Raw genomic sequence first — 25549 nt, forward strand, 5'->3', positions numbered from 1 at the left:
CAAATATTTATTGGGGCCTAATAAGTGTCAGGCATCGTGTTAAGCATCAGGATATAAAGCTGGGTGAAAAGCAATTTTGCCCTTGAGGAGTTCAAAGTTCAGAAAATGTCTGTAACATCCCTGATGGGCTGTGATAACTTTTATCCTGGGAATTGTCAGGGAACAGTTGCACCCACATCCATTCATACTTGTAAAGATTTCAAAACAAAGAAAACTAGATACGGGATCTGAGAGAGGCGGGGCGCGGGTGGAGGAGATGACTGCATTGACTGCTGCCAGACTTGGGAACCGTGAGACGCGCGGCTCTGGTGGTGTTGCCTGCTGGCAAGGGGCATCCGGTACCGTTCCCGGCGTTGGCACCCTCGGGCTTGGCTCCAGCACAGCGAGGCTGCGGCAGTCCCAGCAGCTGGCCGGGCCCAACGGCTGGCAGCCGGGAACCAGGCAGAGGCCAGGAGAGGTCCGGGCAGGGCTGAGCGCCCGGCGCCCACAGCCAGGGGGCAGAATGTCCGGGTTTGTGCCTCGGCGGACTCCCTGGGGCTCAGGCACTCCCACCGCCGGGTCTAGTCCGCGTGTTCTCTTTCCGGATCTTCTCAATCAGCTGAACTCAAGATTGCACAGCTCTAGACTAGCCCCGGTTGCCCAGACGTTCTATGCCCCTGGGGACAGGAGCAGAGGCGAGGTGGCGAACCCAGCCGGAGGCCAAGTGGGGAAGTGGAGGACGTACGCGCGCGGGGGGCGGGAGAGGGCTGGAGTAGGGGATTCGAGGGCCGCTGCAGCCCCGCCCCCCGCCCCCTCCTCTCCTCCCCTTCAGAACCAGAGGAGCTGGAGAGCATGGACCAAACGTCGCTGCGCGGGCACCATGACGCTCACCCGCTTCGTGTTGGCTCTGATTTTAGGGGTGATCCTCGAAGTGGTCAGCTTTGATCGGGTCCTCAGTTACTCCCTCCGCCACCGCCATTCGTCCCTTCCGGGGCCCCCGTACCCTTATTACCTTTCTACCCAGCCGCAGCAGCGGCAGAGGACGCCTCCGCTGGCCCCTCTGCCCCGCGTCCCGCGTCCCCAGCGGGCGCTCCATGCGCAGCGCCTGCACGCCCTCCACGAGGGGCACACGCCTCGGCCGCACCCTAGGGGCTGCCCCACGGGAGAGTCGTGGGTCAATGTGACTGTCTTCGGCGCCACTTGTCTGAGCTGGGCAGAGGTGCCCCCCTTCCTGGAACGGTCACCACCGGATGGTTGGGCTCAGTTACAAGGTCAGCGCCACAACTTTTGCCGGAGTCCAGACGGCGCAGGCAGACCCTGGTGCTTCTACGGGAACGTCCACGGCAAGGTGGACTGGGGCTACTGCGACTGCAGTCACGGTGAGTGACCTCGGGGCAGCCACGGCGGCTCGGGGCTGGCTCGGAGCCACCTGGCTTGGGGCTGCCGTATGTGTGCGGCTGCGGTTTGCATTGCGGGGTGTGGTGACCCGCTGCCCCGGAGTTAACAGCAGAATTCATTGGTACCGTGAGTTTGCTAGCAAGGTGTGTTTTGTGTGTGAAGGTTGTCAGGGGTGACAGTTTCTATGCAAGTTGCTGAGCATTAGGTTTCTAGAGATGTTCTGTCTTCTGGCCACTCTGTGTGTGCGCGCGTGTGTGTGTGCGCGCGCGCGCGTACTGGGTGGATGTGTGTTGAACAGCTTGCCTTGAAAGTGTAACCATATTTACATAAAAGAGGCAAAGCAAAGAAGGAAATAAAGTTGATTACTTGTTTTGGAAAGGGGTATCTTAAATTTAATATGACAACCGATAAATAACCCTACCGGTCTCCCTTTAGACCCCGATGTGGAAAAATGTAAAATTTTGCCTCGATCTCACCATTTACTTTTCTTTGGAAAAGTATAGCAGAACTTGCATTCTTGTAAAGTTTTGTAAAATTATATATTTTAAGAGACCCCGGGCCCAGACTACAACGTGTCAAAATGCTGTTCATGTCTGGGGCACGTTCTGGTCAAATTCATCAGCGAGTGAGGAAAAGAGCGAGAACAGGTGAACTAGTCATTTATCTTAGTGAAGAAGCACCTTGATATAATCAAGTGCAGTTTTCTAAAGTTCCGACATTTAGCTTTATATGGAATTTACAGGAAAGCAGAATTAGTTGGTAGCATAAAGAGAAAAAGTTAAGAAACTCTAGTTTTGTGATAATAAATTTAATGGACATGGTTATCTTTGAAGAATACTTCATTTTGAATTTTGGAGTTTTGTTTAATATTAAAGACTTTATTCTTTTATTTAAATCATGGGGAAGAAAATCTCTAGGTCTTTCAGAATTTGAATTTCCCTTTTATAATTTTTGACAGCTTTGAGACCAAATAGCAAGGCAAGAGTTCATGAACTGGAATCCTGAAACATACTGTTCTTTATACCTTCTTGGAGTATAATGACTATGCCAGTCATTTCCTACAGAAATTTTATTCATCTTTACCTTCAGTTGCATTAGTGCTTTGAATTAAGGGAAAGTGATAGGAAGGTGAGGACAAATTATCCTTCATCCTAGAGAATGAAGTCATCGCTACATTCCTGTTTCATGGACAGAATGCCAATGTGGCTATAAAAAATTTTAGATGACAGCAAGGAAAGGGCTCTAGCATTATTCTTACTATTTACTATAAAAGATTATTTGTAACAAAATCTCATGTTGAGCAAACATTGACAGTTTTTATTATTTATATATTATTCTTAGCTTTATAAATGGATAAGGGTGCAAAATTATTAGGGAATGAATGTGTGGAAAATAATACACAAACCTTCTTTAATATATAAAAATTCATCCTTTCAAAAAAGAATGGAATTCAAAGTTAAAATTATTTACACTCTTTCTTACACAGAACTCTTTAAAGCTTTATATTTCAAAACGAGGAGAGTGGTTTGCCTTTGGATTCCCACCCCTTGGTTGAATAGACATTTAAATCAAACAGCAGACAGACTCTTTGCAATGCATTTTTTTCATTTTGTGTTCATAGCTAACTCACCAGACATAACCCCAAATAGGCATAACTGTCTAATAATTGTGTGTCCTTCCTGAAATAAAATGATTGACACAACAGAAACAAAAGAACCAGCCCAAGATGGACGAAAAATGCCCTTCCCCCTACCCCCAAAACAGCAACAACAAAGAAAGCAAAGAAAGCAACTGGCTATGTAATAATTGAATTATTTTCAGAGATTCAGTCCTGATCTCCAAAGATTTCCACTTTAGCTGTCATTCACTCCTCAGATGCTAGTTAGACAAAACCCACACCTTCAAAATGACTGGCATATTCTGAATCTTATGGCTTTCCTAGACCCACATTTAAGTTGGGTGAGTGAACCAGAAGTATCATTGGATTGTGAAATGAATGTTAAATTGTGTTTTAGAAAACAAGGGGTAAGTTTGAATCTACTGTTAACTATGTAGTGTTGGATAAGATTCTTAGCACTCTCAGAGCTTTGGTTTCCTCTTTTGTAAAAAAAAAAAGCAGGTTTAGAATAGATTAATTCAAAGGAAATTTCCAGCTCTGAGCATGCACACAAAAATGCACTAGCTTGATAACAACAGCAAGCATTTATTAAGCAATCATTCTGTACTGGATATTGGACTAAGCACTTTACATGTGTTTTTTCATTTAATTCTCATAACAACCTCATAAGATAGTTCCTAAGTTTTACAGATGAAGATACCAGAAGGCATATTACCAAAAGTAAAGGAGAAAATAAGGTTAGATATGCACATACATTTTCACTTCACAGTTCATTTTGCACTAGTTCTTTACTTATATACACACGTGGAAATATCTGTGCTGTTAAGTGATCTTTTTATAGCTCATAGACCAGTCTAAAAGGAAGAGAAAAGGGGAATTTTGTTTGCCCTAATGCACATAATTTCCAGTCTTTAATGATTTTAATATCTTCAGTATTTTTTTTTTCCTTTATGGAAAAGAAAAAAAAAACTACAAGGGCAAAAGGAAAGAAAAATGTATGGTAATGAGATTCCTTCTTTTAAAAAAATGGCAACCAGAGTCATGTAGCAAGAGAAATGGAGCATTTGGTGCGTCCACTGTAGAGAGTTAGTTGAAGCAGAGTTGAAGGGGCAGGGTGGGGAGGAAAAGAAGAAGAGGCAGTCCTTGATCCAAACCACTCGGTGAGCCAGGGAAGAGTGTGGCTTTGGTTGGACCGAAGAACCTCTAGAGGCTGCAGTGGTTCAGACATCGTTGTGTGCGAAAAATGATGCCTCCATCCTAATTGTATGGAAGACTTGCAGCAAGGTAATAATGAAGAATCATTCAGGGTGACTGGAAACCCCCCAAATGAGCCCACAGAGGTGGTTCTCAAAAAGAGCAGCAGACTCACCTAGGGACTTGTTAAAAGGCAGATTCCTGGACTCTCTCCTCAGAGGCCCTGGTTAGGTAACCCTTGGGAATGTGTACGTCCAGCGAGGAGACAAGGTGATATGGATGCTGAAAGCCCTCTGCCACGCTCATGGAGAACCCGTGGGAAGGCATCAAAACCCGCCCGGGATGTGGTGGTCTTGTAGACTAACTGAGCCCACCATGCCCTGACTTAACCCTGCTAGGCTTAGGAACAGGCATAAACCATGAGATGGTAACTTTCTGTGAGGCTTTAGAAAATGGCACCACTGTTTTTTATATGTCAATTGTGGGATAATAACAACCTAGTTCACCAGAATATGATTATTAAGTGAATGTGAGCCAGGTTATTTCCACATTTCTACAGCAGGAATTAATAGGCAACTTGATTCTGACATGACCGCCCCCCCAGCACACACACATGCACTAGCTTGCAATATTTTATTTTTTTTTTATTTTTATTTTTTTTAAAGATTTATTTATTTATTTAATTCCCCCCCCCCGTTTGTCTGTTCTTGGTGTCTAATTTGCTGCATCTTGTTTCTTTGTCCGCTTCTGTTGTCGTCAGCAGCACGAGAAGTGTGGGCGGCGCCATTCCTGAGCAGGCTGCTCTTTCTTTTCAACGCTGGGCGGCTCTCCTTACGGGGCGCACTCCTTGCGCGTGGGGCCCCACGCGGGGGACACCCTTGCGTGGCACGGCACTCCTTGCGCGCATCAGCACTGCGCATGACCAGCTCCACACGGGTCAAGGAGGCCCGGGGTTTGAACCGCGGACCTCCCATATGGTAGACGGACGCCCTAACCACTGGGCCAAAGTCCGTTTCCCAAGCTTGCAATATTTTAGAGCCCCTGACTGGGAGAATCACTTTTCTAGTCTCTGGTTGGCATGTCAGATGGGCAACGTGCTTGATGCTGTACTAGGAACTCCTCTTTGTTATAAGCAGCCAAGTGGAACTCAACCATAGAAGACTCGTGCCTGATGGGTAAAACCGGCAGAATAAATGATATTGCTCTAAGAATTGAAATTTTACTAGAGAGAATGATTCACAGATCTAACATCTTGTCCTGTCACACTAATCTATTTATAAATACCTACTCGACCCCATATCTCTTGGTTGAAATAGAGAAGGCACACATATAGGACAAATATTTTTGTTTACAGGTTGTACTCTTTGAAGTCCATCTGTTGTTTGAAGTGAATGTTAATTAAAAAGTTGGCTGAAAGCCATCTCTTTTTTGAAATGCCACACCTTAAGTCTATGTAGCAGGTACTGAAAACATTTATTAGCAATACAAATTTTGATACACTTCCTGGCTGGATTTAAATATTGTGCTCAATCTGCTTTATAGGCTAAGGCAGATATAAAATAATTTTAATTTGTGGCATTATCTGACTCTTTTCTAGTCTGAGATTTTTTTTTTTTTAAGGAGGTACTGGGGTTCAAATTCAGGACTTGTACATGGGAAGTAGGCGTTCAACCACTGAGTTACATCTGCTTCCCAGTAAGAATCGACTTTGTGTGTGTGTGTGCTTTAGGAGGTACTGGGGATCGAACCCAGTACCTTGTAAATGGAAGAAACAGGTGTTCAACTATTTGAGCTATATCTGCTCCCCTGGAGATTCATTTTTAAGCAGAACATGAGATAGTGAGTTACAATGAACTTTTCTGAGTTATTATCCGGGAATGTGTATATATATGTGGTCACTGTTTTGTGTGTGTGTGTGAGTGTGTGTGTGTGTGTTAAGACAACCTTTGTAAAAGTAATTTGATTTATAACTATTTGGACAAACCTGAGTATCCAGCAATAAGGGACTAATCAGTGATACCTTCATTGAATGGATATTGTCTTGCCACTAAAGTGAAAACTGTGAAGATTATATATAAAATATGGAAAAATGCTTGTGGTAATATTAAGCAGAAAAGATGGATATAAAATTTGTATACATTCTGTACATGATGCAAAAAAAAAGATGCCTATGGAAAATGTGGAGAGAAAACAAATGATAATCATGTTCTTGCATCATGGGTATGGCTTGGATCAGGATAGTTTTGATGGCGAAAAATAGCAGATCCAATACAAAATGACTGAAAAATGAGGAGATCAATTATTCATATTATAAGAAGTCCCTCTAGCATGGTACAAAAGTACTCCAGCTTTGATTCTCTGCCATTCTCATGCCTCCTACCCTCTAAGTGTGGCTTTTATTCTTAGGTATGGCAGGATGGTTCTTTAGCAGCCTACCTCTTCAGGGCAGTCCCTCCCCTCTCCTATTTCTTCTTGCAAATCAGCACAACGATATTAATAAAAAATTAACTATATGCAAAGTAGTAAAGTAATGGAATTTTTTCCTCCTGCAAGCCCACATGAAAATCCAGCCCCAATATCTTCTTTTGTTAGGATCACCAAAGGGAATATAAGCTATACAAAATGCTGATGCTAAACAAGGCAAGGATATATTTCATTCATTTATTTAAAGTTTACTGAGTTCACCCTAGGTACACAATTATAATGATGAATATGAAATCACTGTGTCCTCTGCTTGAGGACACCCACCTTTCCCGTGATACTGGCTCTGGGAGACAGATAAGAGGATGTGTAGTTTAATTTCATCACTCAGTGCTGTACAAAAAAATGATAATTCCTGTTATCACTTCTTATGTGCAGATAGTTCAGGGACACATAATTTGTGAAATTTTCTGCTAAGGATATATGGACACATTGTTAGTATACCATAAATTAACCAGGTATAAAAGCTTTTTTTTGCATAATATTGTGTAATGTTTAAAACAAAGAAATAATTTATAAGATTTATAAATTTCTAATAAGCACAATGTAAATGGGTTTACTTTCTTGTTCAGAGGATGTGCTCTCATTTTGAAGTAGACTAAGTTTTTTCTCATCAATAAAGGTATGTACATGAATAATAAATGAATAATTACTATGAATTATAGATGCGAATTAATGGAGACAAATAGAGTTCAGTCAGATGTTGGTTCAGGGGAATGCCCTGTGTGTTAAAAGATGATTTGTTTTAATTTTGACCTGGCATGATTGGATGATTTGAATAAAATCTACTATTTCACAATAATAAAGCAGGTTTAAGTAATGGGTAAATATAATTATAGATAAAAATAGTATACCCAGACCTGTCAAATAGAGTGTAGAAAGAAAATAATGTTAAAATTAACCCAGCATTCCCTACTTTACTTGAAAAATTCAAATAATAGCTTCCCAAATCAGTTATTTTCAGACAGTGTGAATTTTTGGATATATTTCATAATTAAGATAAGAAATGATTATTTAGCATATTTTCCCATAATGTTGCATCTAGTATAAGACATAACATTATGTACAATTTACTTCTCAGCTATGTATACTAAAGTATACAACATGTAATGGACTCTTTTCTATTCCTCTGGAATAGTTCATAAGCTGAACACAGCTTTAAGTATAATTTTTTTGTCAAGGATCTGAATAAAAGCTTACATGCATGCATTCTTTCTATTCCACCAGAACAATAGAAATGTCTAAAACTATTTTGTGCATAGTTCAATAAAGGATGAGAAAGGATTAGTATGATTACATATTTTTTTTTAGCCTATCACATAAACTGTGATTTCAAAAAAAATTAAAATTGTTTGTTAGTAATTCTATTTAGAAAATACTTCTGGGATGGGTCTTTATTTTTACTGTTTTTTCTTTCTGTTTAAATGGGTGGATGATATTTTCTTAGGACATTTTAATAGTTAACTAAATAGGCATGTTTTTCATTTATTTTAAGTTGGAATGAGCTGGATTTACAAAACAAGGGTAGCTGATCCATTTGCTTCTTTTGGTAATATTTCTTTTAGGCCTTTTGATGAATGGTGTGAGGGAAGGAAGGTTTTATCCCAGGTATGCAAGTATGGTTTAACATAAGGAAATCAATTAATGTTTTAAACCACATTAACAGATTGAAAGGAAAAATCACATGATAATCTCTCTTGATGCAGAGAAACTATTTGACAAGATATAGCATCCTTTCCTGATGAAAACACTTCAAAAGATAGGAATGGAAGGAAATTCCTCAACATAATAAAAGGTATATATGAAACACAGCTGGAAAAAGACAAGGGTGCCTACTGTCACTGCTGTTATTTAACATTGTATTAGAAGTACTTGCGTGAGCACTTAGGCAAGAAAAACAAATAACAGGCATCCAAATTGGAAAGAAAGAAGTAAAGTTGTCACTATTTTCAGATGACATGATTTTATATGTAGAAAGCCCTGAAAAATCTACAGCAAACTTCTAGAGCTGATAAATGAGTCCTGAAAGTGGTAGGATAGAAGATCAACATGTAAAAATTAGTAGCATTTCTGTGCACTAATAATGAGAAAGTGAGGAAATCAAGATAAAAATTCCTTTTACAATAACAACTAAAAGAATCAAATATCTAAGAATAAACTTAACTGGGGATATAAAGGACTTGTACACAGAAAACTGTACAACATTGTTAAAGGAAATCAAGAAGCCTAATAAATGGAAGAATATTCCACATCTATGGATAGACATTAAAATGTCTATCCTACTCAGATTGATTTACAGATTTAATGCAATCCCCATAAAAATTACAACAGCATTTTTTACTGACCTGGAAAAGCAAATTGTGAAATTTATTTGGGAGGGCAAATTTAAAAAAAAAATTGTAAAAGAGAAATGAAATTGCATAAATCATGCTACCAGACTTTAAAGAATACTACAAAGCTACAGTGGTCAAAACTGCATGATATATTGGGAAGTAGCCATGGCTCAACTGATAGAGTGTCCATCTACCATAAGGAGGGTCCAGGGTTCAATCCCCAAACCTCCTGACCTATGTGGTAAACTGGCCCAAATGCAGTGCTGCTGCACACAGAGTGCCATGCCACGCAGGGGAGCCTTCATGTAGGGGTGCCTCATATGCAAGGAATGTGCCTTGTAAGGAGAGCCACCCTGCGTGAAAAAAGCACAGCCCTCCCAAGAGTGGTGCTGCACACATGGAGAGCTGATGCAGCAAGATGACACAACAAAAGAGAGACATAGTTTCCCAGTGCTGTCAGATAATGCAAGTGGACACAGAAGAACACACAGCAAAGGATGCAGAGAGCAGACAGCGGGGGGGGGGGGGGGGGGGGGGGGGGGGGGTGAGGGGGTGGAGAGGGGAAGAGGAGAGAAATAAATAAAATAAATCTTTAAAAAACCCCTGCATGTTATTGGCACAAGGATATACATAATGACCAGTGATACTGAACTGATATAAAGCTGCCCTTAAATGGCCAACTGATATTCAACAAGGCCACCAAGCCCACTCAACTGGGATAGAATGGCCTCTTCAACAAATGGTGATGGGAGAACTGGCTATCCACATCCAAAAGAATGAGAAAGGATCACCATCTCACACCCTATGCAAAAATTAACTCAAGATGGATCAAAGGTCTAAATACAACAGCCAAGATAATAAAACTCCTAGCGATAATGTAAGGAAGTATCTACAAGATCTGGTAGTACAAAATTGTTTCATAAACTCTGAACCCAAAGCATAAGCAGTGAAAGAAAAACTAGAAAGGAGTTTGTTAAGAAAGTGAAAAGGCAGCCTACTCAATAAGAGAAAATATTTGGGAACCATCTATCCAATAAGGGTCCAATATCTAGCATATATAAAGAAATCCTACATCTCAAAAATAAAAAGAATATCATCCAGCTCCACCCTTGATGTCAGATTCATCTTCCCCCAACCACGACAGAGTAGCAAGAGGGTTTTACACCTTGTCAGGTAGAGCCTACTGCCCCTAACCAGCAGGAAGTAATTACAAAGGAATGACCATCATCCTTCAGTACCCCCTTAAGAATAAGCATGTAAACCCTCTGAGGGGGCAGTTGAGACAGGCTAGTTTAGTGAATGGGAAGACAGCTGGCAGAAAAACATAGGCATGAAACACATGGCCATGGAATTCCACCTGGAAATCCTGAGAAAAAGACCCCCACAAGAAAGCTGCTGGAAGAACCCTTGAGAACTGCCCCCACAGAGACCAATTTAGAACAAGATTTTGTCCAGGATCAAGGAAAAGTCCTTCATATTCTCAAGGAGCCTTATCATTGCCCCCCCCCCCCCCCCCCCCCCCCGCCAGGGGAATTTATGGGTGGGGTAATCAATCAAAATGGCAAAACCTGGGACCTTTCCCCCAAGCACTAGCAAGTAGGAAGAATAATTAATGGTTTTAAAAGCAAGCTCAGAGGTTAAATTGTCCCTTTTCCTCCTTTTTCTGCCTGGACCAGCCTGCAAGTACCTGAAACCTGGAATCTGTTATTTTCTCCCCTTTCAATTCTCTTTTTTCATTTCCTTAATAAACTATTGTCCTAACTAAAATAAAAAAATGGGCAAGAGACTTGAACAGACACTTTTCCAAAGAGGAAATACAAATGGCTAAAAAGCACAAGAAAAGATGCTCACCATCACTAGCTAGTAGGGAAATGCAAATCAAAACTACAATGAGATATCATCTTACCCCTATTAGACTGGCTGCTATTACAAAAACAGAGGACTACCGGTGTTGGAGAGGACGTGGAGGAATGGGAACATTCATCCATGGTTCATGGGATTGTAGAATGGTGCAGCCTTTGTGGAGGACAGTTTGGCAGTTCCTCAGGAAGCTAACTGTAGAATTGCCATATGATCCAGCAATCCCATACTAAGTATATACCCAGAAAAATTGAAAGCAAGGACACGAACCAATATATGCACACCAATGTACATAACAGTATTAGTCATTCCTGCAAAAAGTTGGAAGCAACCCAAGTGTCCATCAACAGATGAATGGATAAGCAAAATGTGGTATATATAGACAATGGAATATTACTCAGCTCTAAGAAGGAATGAAGTTTTGACACACACAACAACATGGATGAATCTCAAAGACCTTATGTTGAGTGAAGTAAGCCAGGTACTAAAGGACAAATATTGCATGACTTCACTGATATGACCTGATATTGAGTAGATTCACAGAGATAGAGTCTGAAAGATAGGTCACCAGGAACAAAAAGTAGAGCTTGGTAAGCCAAGGCTCAATCTTGACAGAACCTATGATAAGGTGGAAGGGTGTGGTTTGGCAGTGGATGGGGGTGATAATGGTGCAGGGACTTGAGTAGGGTTGATGTGCTAGAATGTGAGGGTGAGCAGGATTGGGAAATGGGTGGGTTATCCCTGGAACTGGTGGGGGGAGGGCTAAAGGAAAGAACAGGTGTACTCTGGTGAGGTGGATGTCTGTGGTTGAAAATACAATTGCAGGAATGTTCTTTTGGCAAATTCAGTGCAGGCTGTATGGGAAAGGGTGCAGCTGGGGCATGCTTCTGTGGAATATGAGTGTGTTCATCTTGTCATAGAGTGTTGTCTAAGTGGGTGGAGATCCACACAATAAACAAGAAAATATTAAACTCCCATCCTGCTACATTCTCAAATAGAGGGGCAAGAACCTCTTGAGTACTTAGGTAGTACCCAATAAAAGAAAATAGACCAATATGTTAAGCCCTCAATATGAATGCAAGCAACTTGAACCTTATTCTTATAAAGTGGAAACTTGGCCTAATAATAACTATTCCCTAAGAGTTACCTTCTGAAAACTCACTTGTTACTCAAATGTGGCCTCTCTCTTAGCCAAATGCAGCAAGTAAACTCAGTACCTACCCTCTATCATGGGACATGACTCCTGGGGATGAGCCTCTCTGGCACTGAGGGATAATAACCAACCAGTGATGCATTTGGAAAAAGACCTTGAACAAAAGGGGGAAGCTTCAAATACAACAGAATTTTTATGCTAAGAGATTTTAAAATGAGTCAGGAGGTCTTTCCAGAGATTACATTAACTGTCACTGTGAACAAAACCTCAAATAGGGGTGGCCCTGAGGGGTGTAGAGCCGTATGGGTACTATAGGCAAGGCACACAACCCCTTGAAATCAGCACCCTGGGCCTTTCCTTGAAATATATGACAACCTATTTCCCCAATATAGCAGAGTTAGATTCATTTATAATTTCTCTACACAAGATTATTCTACCCCTTTTATTTGAGCCTATAATTAGGACTATACACATGAAATATATATATCTCAGAGGCTTAAATATTAGATTAGTTCATATGGCAGTTGAGCCTTGAATCTCAGAAGCATTTCAGCCAATACCTACTCTCCAGATCATTGGACTTGCCCAGAACAACTAACAAAATGATGATGATGGACAATTCCCATCCCCCAAAACAGAGAGTATCTACAACTGCAAACAAAATAGTTCCTTCCATCTGCCCCATGAGATCTAAGCCCCCTCTCAATCTGAGGGGGTGTAGACATCACCATCCTCAAATCCTCATTGGAGGAATGAACATACATAAGGGGGGAATGCAACCATGGATAATATAAACTTATTAATATTGTAGTAATGGAAGAACATGTAACATTACTATAAAGATAGTAGTTACCAGAGATTCTGGGGAAAGGGTGAGGGAATAATAGGTGGAACATATGGCATTTTTGCTGCACTGGAATTAAGTGAAACCACAATGTAAACTATAGACCTTGATTAGTAGAAATGCTTCAATATTTATTCATCAATTGTAATAAATGAACCACACAATTGTAAGATATTATTAATAGGGGAAGATGTGGGAGGGATGAGGTGGAATATGTGGGAATTCCTTACACTTTCGATGTAGCTTTTCTGTTATCTATAACTTCTTTAAAAATAAAGTTTACTGTATTTTTAAGAAAAGAATGTATGAATGAATTTTAGATTATCTGCCACTTGAGTGACTCACTACACTCGTTTTTTGCATAATGGCAGTACAATATTTTGCCCCCATTTGTTATAGTCTATTGTTTGAATCAAATGAAGCTTTGAATTTGTTGGACGATAGGATATATTTTTCTTAAACACTTAAAATTTATAAAGCAGGTGACATGGAAAATAATAGTAGTAGATGATGAGGCCAGAGCAAATGAAACGAATGGTTTGTTTGTGGACCTAATATTTTTGGAAAATTATTATTATTATTTTTTAGGAGGTAACAGGGATTGAACCTGGGACCTTGTACATGTGAAGAATGCACTCAACCACTGAGCTACACCTGGTCCTGGAAAATCATTTTAAAGCCATTCGTAATACCTTTGAAACATGCAAAATACTCCAGAATTTTTTTGTAGGACTTAGTTTCTTTATTTATGAAACGAAGGCCAAACATAGGTGACTTTTAACAGAATTTTGTGAAATTTTAAAGTTGCCAGAGTTTGATTCCATCTCTGCTTGTGTCTCAATTGCTGCCCTCCACATACCAGCTCTGTAAGCCATTCCCAATGAGAAAGGGAGGGAAGGGTCTTGATCCACACTTAGGGGATAAAACTTAAAATGTTATCTTTTCCAGGAGTGTGTGAATTTAAATGTTGGCTATTTTAAAGACTGAAAGAATGACTCAAATGGTGGACTAACGGCAGTTCAGTGGGTGTGGTAGGTTTAAGGAGGCAAATTTCCAGGAGCGATCATTATACTAATCTACTCTACTCCGTGGCAATTTTCATAAGACTCACATTAAGCAATGTTGCAAAACTAACACCTTTTTGAACTATGGACATAGTCTAGAATTTTCATGGCTACTGTTCGATATTATAAGGGAGAATTAGCACTTTTTTCTTTCATTAGTGGATGAACAAATCAAATAGATGGAAGATATAATACAGCAAATTAAAGTTCATTTATAAGCAGAACATTGAATTTTGGTTTTGTTGTTTCTTTTCTATTACCTCATTTGAAATTGGAAGGTAATATATAAACGATTAGAACTTCGTAGGTGTCTACGGCCATACCACCCTGAACACGCCCGATCTCGTCTGATCTCGGAAGCTAAGCAGGGTCGGGCCTGGTTAGTGCTTGGATGGGAGAACTTCATAGGTGATGTAATCTAGTATTTGAAATGCAGCATCAGACATTAGTCATCCTCTTCCACTTTTCCCTATAAAAATTATAATTGTCTGTTTGCCTAGATTTTTTTTAAAAGTATAATTAGCATTGACATCAGGATATTAATTACAAAACACAAAACGCTTCTTAAATCTTCATTTAAAGGAAGAAGCACATGCTGTGGACAGTGAAAGATGAATCAACCTGACTGGCTCCCACTTGAGTGTAAAAATCTTATTAACTGAGCACTGGCTCAGTGTGTTCAAATGATTATATGCTATTAAGGGATTTGGGGATTCTTTTCTATTTTAGGGTCTATATGACTTCACCGTGGCAAAAATGAGTTTGAAGGCACAGTGGAAGCATATGCAAATGGTGTTTGGGGCACAGTCGGTAGCAGCCACTGGGATGATTTTGATATCAGTCATTTATCACCAGCTGCAGCTGAGGCGAGTTCAACCATGCCTGAAAAATCAGCATGCCAACATCTGAGAATAATGCTTTCCACATCATAGCTGTGGAAAGGTTATGTTTTCTTCCCTCATTCTCACTTTCTGGAAAAGAGCAGCTAGCACAAAGAAAGGATCCAAATGGAAAGAATGAATTATTTTATACATAAATGTACTTTGCATATTACACGCCCTACTAGGCAATATTTCCCCAACTAGGAAATATAGGAAATATGTAAATGATAAGTGGTCAAAAATTCAAAAGCATCTTTTGGTTTATGGCTTTAACAAAATAGTTGGTAAGGCTGGGAAGCAAGTATTTAATTCTAAGAACTGTAATTTCTCCTTACCCTACTTGCTGTCCTTTGCTTTTAACTTTCTAATTTTAGCCACACAAAACTTCCATTTTGTGGGGTGTATGTAAAAGAGGTGGTGTTTCCCTGTGCTCTTATCCCGGGATAGGTAAGAGGTGGTGTCTCTGGTCTCAGCTTTCTTCACTGAGAAGTCCTGGGAGACGTGACAGTTTCCTTCAGCCCGGTGGTGTCCTGCCACCCTCGCGAAGGCACTCTCTTTAAACGAGTCATGGGTCAATGTGCCCTAACTTCTTTCTACCTTGTGTCATGCTGTTTCCCCTCCAGCAGAAGACTCCATTTTGGAAGAAAAGGTTTTGTTTTTTATTGTTCTCCTTGTTCGACTTTTGCTTCTCATTTATTCTTTTCTAAGTGTACATACCACATGTTTTTCTTGGCCTTTATCACCAGAGATCTTTGGAAAGCATGGAAAATATCTTGATATAAAAAATGCAGATCTTAAAGCCTGAAAAAAGTTTTTAATTTACAGATATGTTGGATTAATAACCAGTGATTGGTAAAATCTAATATGATGATACAAATGAAGAGGTTAGTCAAATCCAATCAAAGCAGTAGGAATTTTAATTTGCCAGTTTCTTCTTGTCTTGCTACTGGAAAGTGAGGAATAGGTATCTAATAAAGGCATATGTTTTGTTCAAATTATCAGACTATTAAAACAGCAAATAGGTTTAATGTATTAAAATGAAATTAGTGGGAAGCGGACTTGGCCCAGTGGTTAGGGCGTCCACCTACCCGCGGTTCAAACCCCGGGCCTCCTTGACCCGTGTGGAGCTGGCCCATGCACAGCGCTGATGGCACGCAAGGAGTGCCCTGCCACGCAGGGGTGTCTCCCATGTAGGGGAGCCTCACACTTAAGGAGTGTGCCCCGTAAGGAGAGCTGCCCAGCGCAAAAGAAAGTGCAGCCTGCCCAGGAATGGTGCCATACACATGGAGAGCTGACACAGCAAGATGACACAACAGAAAGAAACGCAGATTCCCGATGCCACTGATAAGGATAGAAGCTGTTACAGAAGAACACACAGCGAAAGGACACAGGGAGCAGACAACTTGGGGGGTGGGGGAAAGGGAGAGAAATAAAAAAAAAATCTTAAAAAAAATGAAATTAGTAATTTTTTAAAAATGAGAGTTGGTATAAATCAGGATAAAAGAAGTAGTAAGGCTATAAAACTATAAAGTTTTATGGTGTTTAGGAATGTTGATTACTGATTTTATCAATAAATATTTAGCTTTGCAACTGATCATTGGCAGGTGGGCAGATCACAAAGAATGGTTTTTTTGTTTTCAAAGATTTATCTTTATTTACTTCTTTCCCTTTCCCCCCACTTGTCTGCTCTCTGTGTCCATTTGCTGTGTGTTCTTCTATGTCCACTTGCATTCTTGTCAGGTGGCACTGGGAATCTGTGTCTCTTTTTGTTTAGTCATCTTGCTGTGTCAGCTTTCTGGGTGTGCGGCGCCACTCCTGGGTGGGCTACACTTTTTTTGCGCTGAGCAGCTCTCCTTGCAGGGCGCCCTCCTTGCATGTGGGGCACCCCTACGCGGGGGACACCCCTCTGTGGCAGGGCACTCCTTTTGCGTGGCAGCACTGCACGTGGGCCAGCTCACCACATGGGCCAGGAGGCCCTGGATACTGAACCCTGGACCTCCTATATGGTAGGCAGATATTCTGTCAGTTGAGCCACATCCACTTCCCACAAAGAATGTTGATATGATGCTTTTTTTGAGGACCAATAGATAAAACAAATTTGTTGTCTGCTGTCAGTGTCTTCTTTTAAATATGTACCTGAAGGTAATTTTATTACCCCCTGAAAATCAGGAAAGAATAAAATTTCCTGTGAGACTCAGACATAAAGAAAACAAGAATTATTTAGTGGAGATGTGAACTACATGTGGTTAATAGTTTTTCCATTGATGAAAGAATGTAAACTATCATTCTGAAAACATAAACTTCAGATAAGTTGACCCTGTTGCTTATATTATCTCTTAGTAGTCCATTTAAAAAGTTTCACAATAACATCAGAGCAACTCAGCTTTACTGTTAAGATAGTCATAAATCAGATATACCTCAAATATTTACTCTTTGCTTGATGGAAACTGTACCATGGAGACAATTTTAGAGAGTATCATGTTAATCAGTTGCACATCGAGTCCTTTTTATTTAATATCAATTTTTCTACCTCAGAGTTCACTGATAAAATAGGTGGATTAGGTGAACTAAAAGTAGAGCCCATCTGAACACTATTATTTAATAATCTGTTTCAAAGTCTTAATAGCAAATATATGTGAAGTTTTAGGAATTGAGAATCAATTACGTCTCTTGATATTATCTTGCTTAGATGTAGAAATAATCATTTTGAAAATGCTAGCCTAGAATATTAGAGTCATCTTCAAGTATCCCAACTTTTCTTTTTCACATTAGAAAGCAGCCTTGGCGAGACTTGACGGATTTGCAGCTGAGCTCAGATGAGAATCCACTCCTCTTTGGGCCCCATGCTACACTTTTTCCACAAGCTATCCTGACTTTCTTTTTATATCTACAGTACTTGCCCATTTTCCTTTAAAAACAACCACATATGTAAGGACATATACATATCAATATTTTCTCAAGATTGATAAAAAGATTGCTGTGGGAATCAACCCACATTCGATTCTAGAATTTTAATTTCCTTGAAATTTATGTAATTCATTCTTTTTTTCCCCTCTTTTCTTCCATGTCCATCTTTGTTGATTTACTTTTTAAAATCTAAATGCTTTTTTTGATAGAAAATATCACCTACATTTGGTACTTCGAAAGGAAAAAAGAATAGCAAAATTAACACCATTTTCTGGATTGGGCTTTATTTCTTATTTATTGGAGCAATGTCTGTTGCCAAGGAAATGAAGAAAATATACTGCTTTGAGAAAAAGACATCTGGCAGGGTGAGGTGTGTCCTCCGAAGATGGCAGATGCTGTCATGTGTAGTTTTCCCCATGGTGAGGGAAAAAAGATTCTGTTGTTTTGTTTTCATTGTGCTTTAAACAGTTCCCAGATGATAAAAATGCCTCAGTTAAATCATTTTCTGGAAGGGTTTAAATACAGACATAATCCTGAATTATACTCTTCATTTTAATTAGAGTTCAGTGAGTGTGTCTAACAATATAAACCCTATTTTCATATAGTTTCTCCTGTTAAAAATATCTGCTATTTAATATAATTTGCATATAGAAGTATATATCATATACTGATATAATATGTTATATCAAATACAATAAGAAACATATTTTGGTGATGGAAAATCATGATGAATCAAACTGAAAAATTATCTGAAACCAAATATTAAATACAACTACTATGACAAAATATTTTCACTTCGTCAAATGGAATATATCAATAATCATGATATTAGTGTTCTTCTTTGAGTAGTAGATAGTACATTCCCTAGAGATGGGAAGCAGGCGCTCAACCGCTTGAGCTATATCCACTCCCTTTTATAGTATGTTTTAAAACTTGGCAGAATTTTCAGTCTCCCATCGTTGCTCTTTTCAGGACTTTTTCTAGATATTTTTGTGTGTATTTTTTTTTTTTCATATGAACTTTATCATCAACTTGTCTAGCTCTAGGAAAAATGTTGGCATTTTTATTGTGGTTGCAATAAATTTACATGTCAACTAGGGAAGAATGGACACCCTTATGATCTTGGGGGATCTTGTCCATGAAAACGGATGCTGATCCTTTTTCAGATGTACATTAGTGGCTTTCAAGGTTGTTTTAAAATTTTCCTCTTAATTTTTGAATATTTTTTGTTAAGTTTATTCTTAGGTATTTTATCATTTTAGTTGTTTCTGTTGTCAGAGTGCTCCTCTCTTCCATTATATCTTGTCACTAGTTATTTTTTATATATTTGAAGGCAATAAATTTTATTTCATACTACTTTACTTAATTCTCTTCTGAATGTTTTTTGTCCGTTGGCAAAGTGTGGGATGTTCACTAAATTTCATCTTTGTGTTTTCCATATTTTCTATATTTTAACAATTACTTATCCAACCAGAAAGAACACGCTTTGAAATAAAAAGTGGAATTAAAAAATGCAAGGCAATATGCCATAATGGTTTTAGATCATAGGTGAATTTAAATTTAATTTTTTTTTCTCTTTTCTACAAGCTTACCAACAGGGGGAGGGGGAGGAATACAACTTAAGGCACGTACATGTTTTTTCCGTCATTTTCCAAGCTCTTTAAAGGAAAAGTAAATATAAGTCATAAAAACTCCTTCTTACCATAATATATCTATCAGTAACTATAAAGAGCTAATATACAATATTGGGGAGAACAGTTATAGTTATTAAATCTATCTTATCCTCTCATAGCTTATAAGTGTTAATTGATTTATATAAGTAAACTGTATGACAAATACACGCTATGGAAACATTCACTTATCTAGGTCTCTGTGGGAAAAAAGTATAATATATGGGGAAGATGTGGCTCAAGCAGTTGGGTGCCTGCCACATGGGAGGTCCCAGGATTGGTTCTCTGTGCCTCCTAAAGAAGGTAAACATGACAGTGAACTGATGGGATGGGCTGGCATGGCAAGCTGACACAATGAGCCGATGCAACTAAGAAACACAACAAGGAAACACAGTGACACATAAAGCAGGGAGCGGAGGGGGCACAAGCCACTGGGTGCCTCCCTCCTATATGGGAAGTCCAGGGTTTGGTTCCCGGTGTCTCCTAAAAAGAAGACAAGCACACAATGAATGGGCACAGAGAGCAGACAGCAAATGCAAACAATGGCGAGGGGGGAATAAATAAAAATAAATCTTAAAAAAAAGTAAGATATTTGAATATAAGTACAAATATTCAAATACCATTTAATGACAACTACTTACTTTGTGGAAGAATTAGAAACATATTCCCTGTGGATAAATGTTTAGCTTTTGACAAAGGTGGCAGCTAAGTTTGCTAATAGGGGCTCATACACACACTTTATTTAAGAAAAATTAGACTGCCTTACTGATTCCCAAGTACACTCTATTTTGTGGATCTGTGCTTCTGCTCGTGCTGTTCATTTTGCCTGAACCACAGTTTGTCCATCTTGGACTTTCAAAATCTTTTCCATCAATCATGGCCTCTTCAGATAGCACCTCTTCCTAGGAGGGTGCCTAAGTACCCGCAATTGTGAGCAAGCACGCTTCCTTCTGAAACCTGCAGGGCTTTCCTGAAATCTCTTGTCTGTACTCATTTCATCCATGGCCTTAGGTAGTAAACTTCCTGAGGGCAGGGCCTGTATAGTGCCCCTTGGGACACTCTCCAGCCTAGTGCAACACCTTGCACACAGCAGTTGCCTATTATCCGTTAAATAAAATTGAGTGAATTGATATTTCTAATTATTTTTCTTTGTACGGAATAACCTTTCTGTGTCTTTAGCTATCACTTCCCAATACAGTTAGGCGGTCAACAAATATTTATTCCATGACTTTCTCACAAAAAATTAAATTAAATTAAAAAAAATTAAACTCACAAAAATTAAAATGAAACACATGATCGATGCAGTGGTGGTGTGTTCTCCCTGGGTGGGGCCTAAGCCGGGCCAGAGGAGGGACGGCTGTTCTTGGCGAGCAGGACCGCTCCCCTCCCTCTGCCCCTCGCCTCTTTCACCCTCGCTTGGCCGGCGCGGGGGTGGGCAGGGATGCGGATCCGGCTCTCTGACTCAGTGGCCTTCCCTCTCTCTCTCACACACACACAGTCCATGCCTTATATATGCTAGGCACTGAGAATATAGAAGTGAAAGAGAAAGATTCCCTGTCCTCAGTTCCAGCTGGGAGAAGGTAGAAAATTCACAATGTTAGGTAAAATTAAATACTACCAGGAAGACAGAATCAGGCCATGTAATAGAGCAGGGGTTCTTAACCAGGGTGTCCAGGAGCCTGAATTGAAAATTCATAAAACCATTATTCTTGCGGGGACGTGTTGGTGTGGGTGAGATATATTTATTAAATAATACGCAGTATAGTGTAGACTTAGTAAGGGGGCCGTGGTTTTCACCTGCCTGGCAAGGGGGTCTGGTACAAAAAAAGTTAAGAATCCCTGTAGTAGAAAGTGCCTTGAGATGCTGTTTTAGTTGGGGTAACCTGGGCAGACCTGAAGAAGGGATATTCCACATTGTGACCTCAGGGTGGAGAAGGAAACAGACATGTAGAGAGTTGTAAGAACATTACTGCAAGCAGAAGGGACAGCAAGCATAAAGGTCCTGAGGTAAGAATCAGCTTGGAGTGTTTATGGGACAGCAGGAAGAGGGCAATGTTGCTATAGCTTAGGGAGTGAGTCAGGGAGTGGGGAGAGAGAAGGTCAGAGACTGGCAAGTGCCAGATCAGGGTACTGCAGACTATGACAAGGAATTTGCAATAGGAAGTCTTTGGTGGGTCATAACAGAGGAAGTGATGTGAACTGATTCATGTCTAAATGAGCTTGCAGAATTGCCTTTTGAAGGTCCTGGGCCATGATATCCCCTAACCTGTTATAATGAATTATAATGACCTACAAATATCAAAATAACTCTGTATTGAATATAAGTATATTATAAATATAAGTGCCATTATTAATAATTACACATTGGTAATGCTTAAGTCACTGTAAAAAAAATCAATGGACACCGTAATACCATAAAACTCAAACATGTTTCTGGTTTGAGTGTGTTTTCTCTGGTTTCTGAGGTTGTTTGGGGAAAGTGAATTTAAACGACTTCCATTTAAGAGCTATTTGTATGAATGTAATTTGACTTGGAGTGTTTTAATTGGTGAGAATTGCCATATCATATATTAGATTGTGTATGTGTGTGTGGGTACTTGTGTGTGTACACAGCACTCAAGTGGCTTAATAAATATTGTCCAGTCACTGAGCATGGCAAAGAAATGGAACCTACCTAATTTTGTTTCTCAATGTAAACACATAGGTTGAATTTGTTTTTAACTTCATCTTCTGCAGGTCCCACCGTCCCCGTGATCCGCCTTGCCAGTGGAAGCAGTGCGTCTGAAGGCCGAGTGGAGCTCTACCATGCTGGTCAATGGGGAACTGTTTGTGATGACCAATGGGATGATGCAGATGCGGAAGTCATCTGCAGGCAGCTGGGCCTGAGGTTTGCTTTTTTGGTTTTTGTTTTGTTTCGTTTTTCAAAATCTATTGTTTCCAGACCCAAAGGCAGGTACTGTTTGTTTTACTTGCACATTTCCTTCAAAAACTAGAAAAAGCCGCCTTTGATCTTTGTGCTGGGCTGTAGGCTTCCTGTAGAGCGCTTATTTGTCCTCTGTAGGTATAAACTGTTAGTATTAGAAATACAGTGATTTTATATCCCTAAGATGCTAAGCCTTTAACTACTTTTCATTAGTAGCCTTTACATTACTTTCTAGTAATGATCACTATGGTCTACCAGTCAATCACAGTGACTTAACAAATGTCGTATGGTGAAGCACTAGCAGAGTTAGTTTCTAATTGAGTGTACCTCCTCTCCCCCAAATAGTCTAAATTTCTGAACTTTGCTTCCTTATTTATTAGGCATATGCTTAGAACCAATGCTGCCTATTATAATGCATAAAGGAAATAATTCCCATGTAGGTATGCAAATGAAATTTGCACAATAAAGATTGCAGTATGAAAATCAACATTTCCTGTTGCCTCAGTTGTGATTATTCTGGAATATTAGACTATAATAAAGGATCTTTCAGTTTGTCTTTTTGGCATTGGTAAAAGTGGCTCTAAAATAATATTAAAGGATGTCATAGAGGTCAATATTTTTTACTTTAAATTAGAAAAATGTTCAATTCAGCATTTCATGGGAGTGGGAGGTGGGGACAGGGGAAGAATTCTAGCAATTAAAATTTCTCTGTCCATGTATCATTTTGTTCAATTAAGCATAACCCTTGACACTGGGACCTGATTTATGAAACTTGAACCGTATATACTCATATTTTTTTGCAATTGATTCCCTCTCTTTTTCAAAACTGTGTTTATGTTGAAGTATTTTAAATTCCAGACTTTTTTCTTTCTTTTTAAAGAAGTTTTAGATTACATAAAAGTTACACGAAAATCTAGGGGATTCCCATATACTCCATCCTCTCCCACTCTCACATTTTTCCCTGTTAACATCTTTCATTAGTGTGGTACATTTGTTACAATTGATGAACACATTGAAGCACTGCTACTAGCCATGGTCAGTAGCGTATACTATAGTTTACACTTTGCACTGCACAATTTTATAGGTTTTGACAAAATATATAATGGCCTATAACCATCATTGCAATATTATGCAGGACAATTCCAATGTCCCCATATGCCCCCATATTACACCTATTCTTCCCTCTCCCTCTCCTCAGAACATCTGTTGACCACTGCCTTTATATCAATGTTACAAAATCGTCCATTACTAGAATAAAAATGTCTACTTTTGGTCCATAGTTACATTCCCCTGATTGTTCATTCCTCTTAAGCATTTTAGGATGGTGATGCCACTCTGCTTCTGACTGAGAAGGGGCTTAGATCTCATGGGGCAGGTGGATGAAACTGAAGTGTAGAGATTTTAGCATTTTACCTCTAAATGTTTCAGGGTGCATCTCTTAAAAATAAGAAAAATAAAAAATAAATTGTCCGAATTATCGTTATCACAACTAATGTATTTTATTATAATTCTTAACATTGTCGAATACTCCATTATATTCACACTTCCATAATTCCACCCTCCTTGTCCTTTTCAGCTGGTTTGAACAAGTGAAAATTTAGATCAGACCATGCAGTGATCTGGTTGTCTTATACCTTAAGATGTTTTTCATCTTGAACAGCTTCTTTTTTTCGTGATGACACTGACTTATTGAAGACTCCAGAACAGCTGTTCTGCCAGAACAACTCTCTGGCTTTGTTTTATTTCTTCCTCCTAGTGTTGTTTAGTTTACTCTTTTGGTTCTTGTAATTCCTCAAATTGGAGTTGAGGTCCAAAGGCTTGGTTAGATCAAAGTAAATATTTTGGCTATAAATCATCACAGCTGATATGTTCTCATCTTACATCTCACCAGGAGTCACAAAATACCCCTGGTTTTTCTACCACCTGTAAGTCTAAGATTGAGCACAGAGTTTTAAGGGGGTGTTAGCCTGATCCTCCCATTGTTTAGTTACATTTTCACCTGGTGGCTAATTCTGGGACCTGACTGCTAATTTGCAGTGCATGTCTGGGACAGGAACAAGTGTGGCAAATCCTGTGTCAGCTTGTTAAGTTTATTGCTATCATCATCTTCTTCAGACAGGTCAGCAATAGGGCCAGTCAGTTCCTTTTGAGGAAACTGTTATTCATAATTAAGTTTTTGAGGTTAGATTTTTATATGTTCTTACTAGGTATCAATTTCAAGACCAGTTTTTCTGAAGTTGCTTGGTATTGCTGCTGTAGTGAGTATAGCAGAAGAGATTTGGGTGTGGGTTCTGGTTCAGAATGACTGGACTTGAGAAAAGTTACAGGATATCTCTTAGTCATTGTTTCCTTCTCTATGGCATATTTTATAATTTATAGGGTCTAGTGCTTTAGCAGTTAGCACACATAATTAAGTATACAATAAATATTAGCTATCAAGGTCAGTCTAATTAGGGACTGTTAGTTTTGAAAGATGTTACTAAACATTCAAAGTAAAATGAGCATTAGCTGGTCAGAACATTCAATACTATTCCTCCCTCCAGAACTTCTATTAAGTTAGTTGTATATATGAACTTCATATTTTTAAAACGCTCTAGGATGTGTATATGTGTATTCACTTGGGTCAACAAATATATGTTCAGTGTTGTGCTTAATGATTTCCATGTTAATTATTAAGGAATCTATGCCTTTACCAAAAGAAGAACAACATAATGGATATACTGACATCATATTTAACTTTACCACTTGAAATATAGATTATGATAAACTTAAATTTAGGCTAAATCTGTTATTAATATATTTCTATAGGAAAAGGAAAGTTTTTGCTGCTTAGAAAAATGCATAGAAAATCTAAATCAGTTATAGAAGAGATTTTAAAAATTCATGTTGTCATGTAGAGTTCTTTCTTGGAAGCCAAAGCTTTTTTTTTTTCCCGCTTATAGAAAGTTGTTAAATCAAAAGCCATGTTGGCAAACAATAGTCTATTACATAGAAAGAACTGTGCAATAGAGTCATAAGAAAGACTATATTAAGGGTGAACACATGCATAGGTAATATAAAAATGTTGCATCTTTCTCAAGATTTAGCTCTTTGGGATTTTGTGTGAGAAGATTCAGGTTTAGAAAAGATTAAAGGAAAAATGCCTCTTTACTGACAACAAATTTCCCCCACAAGCCTATGCAACAACTAACATTTTAGCTTTGTAGAAATTTGCCTTTGTTATAAGTACTCTGATGCTTTGAGC

At 39.2% G+C, this 25549-nt stretch overlaps 1 protein-coding gene across 1 annotated transcript in view; it reads left to right on the plus strand.

The window, feature by feature from the left end:
- Positions 1–277: 277 nt before the first annotated feature.
- The window catches only part of PRSS12 (serine protease 12), a 78696-nt gene continuing 53424 nt past the window's right edge, over positions 278–25549 (plus strand). The window contains exons 1-2 of the mRNA XM_012519845.3: positions 278–1358; positions 22119–22269. Of these exons, the coding sequence (XP_012375299.3) occupies positions 503–1358; positions 22119–22269 (1007 nt within the window). The 5' untranslated portion in view covers positions 278–502. The remainder of the gene's footprint in view (positions 1359–22118; positions 22270–25549) is intronic.

This window comes from Dasypus novemcinctus, chromosome 1 (assembly GCF_030445035.2).
Source record: "Dasypus novemcinctus isolate mDasNov1 chromosome 1, mDasNov1.1.hap2, whole genome shotgun sequence".
NCBI classification, from domain to species: Eukaryota; Metazoa; Chordata; class Mammalia; order Cingulata; family Dasypodidae; genus Dasypus; species Dasypus novemcinctus.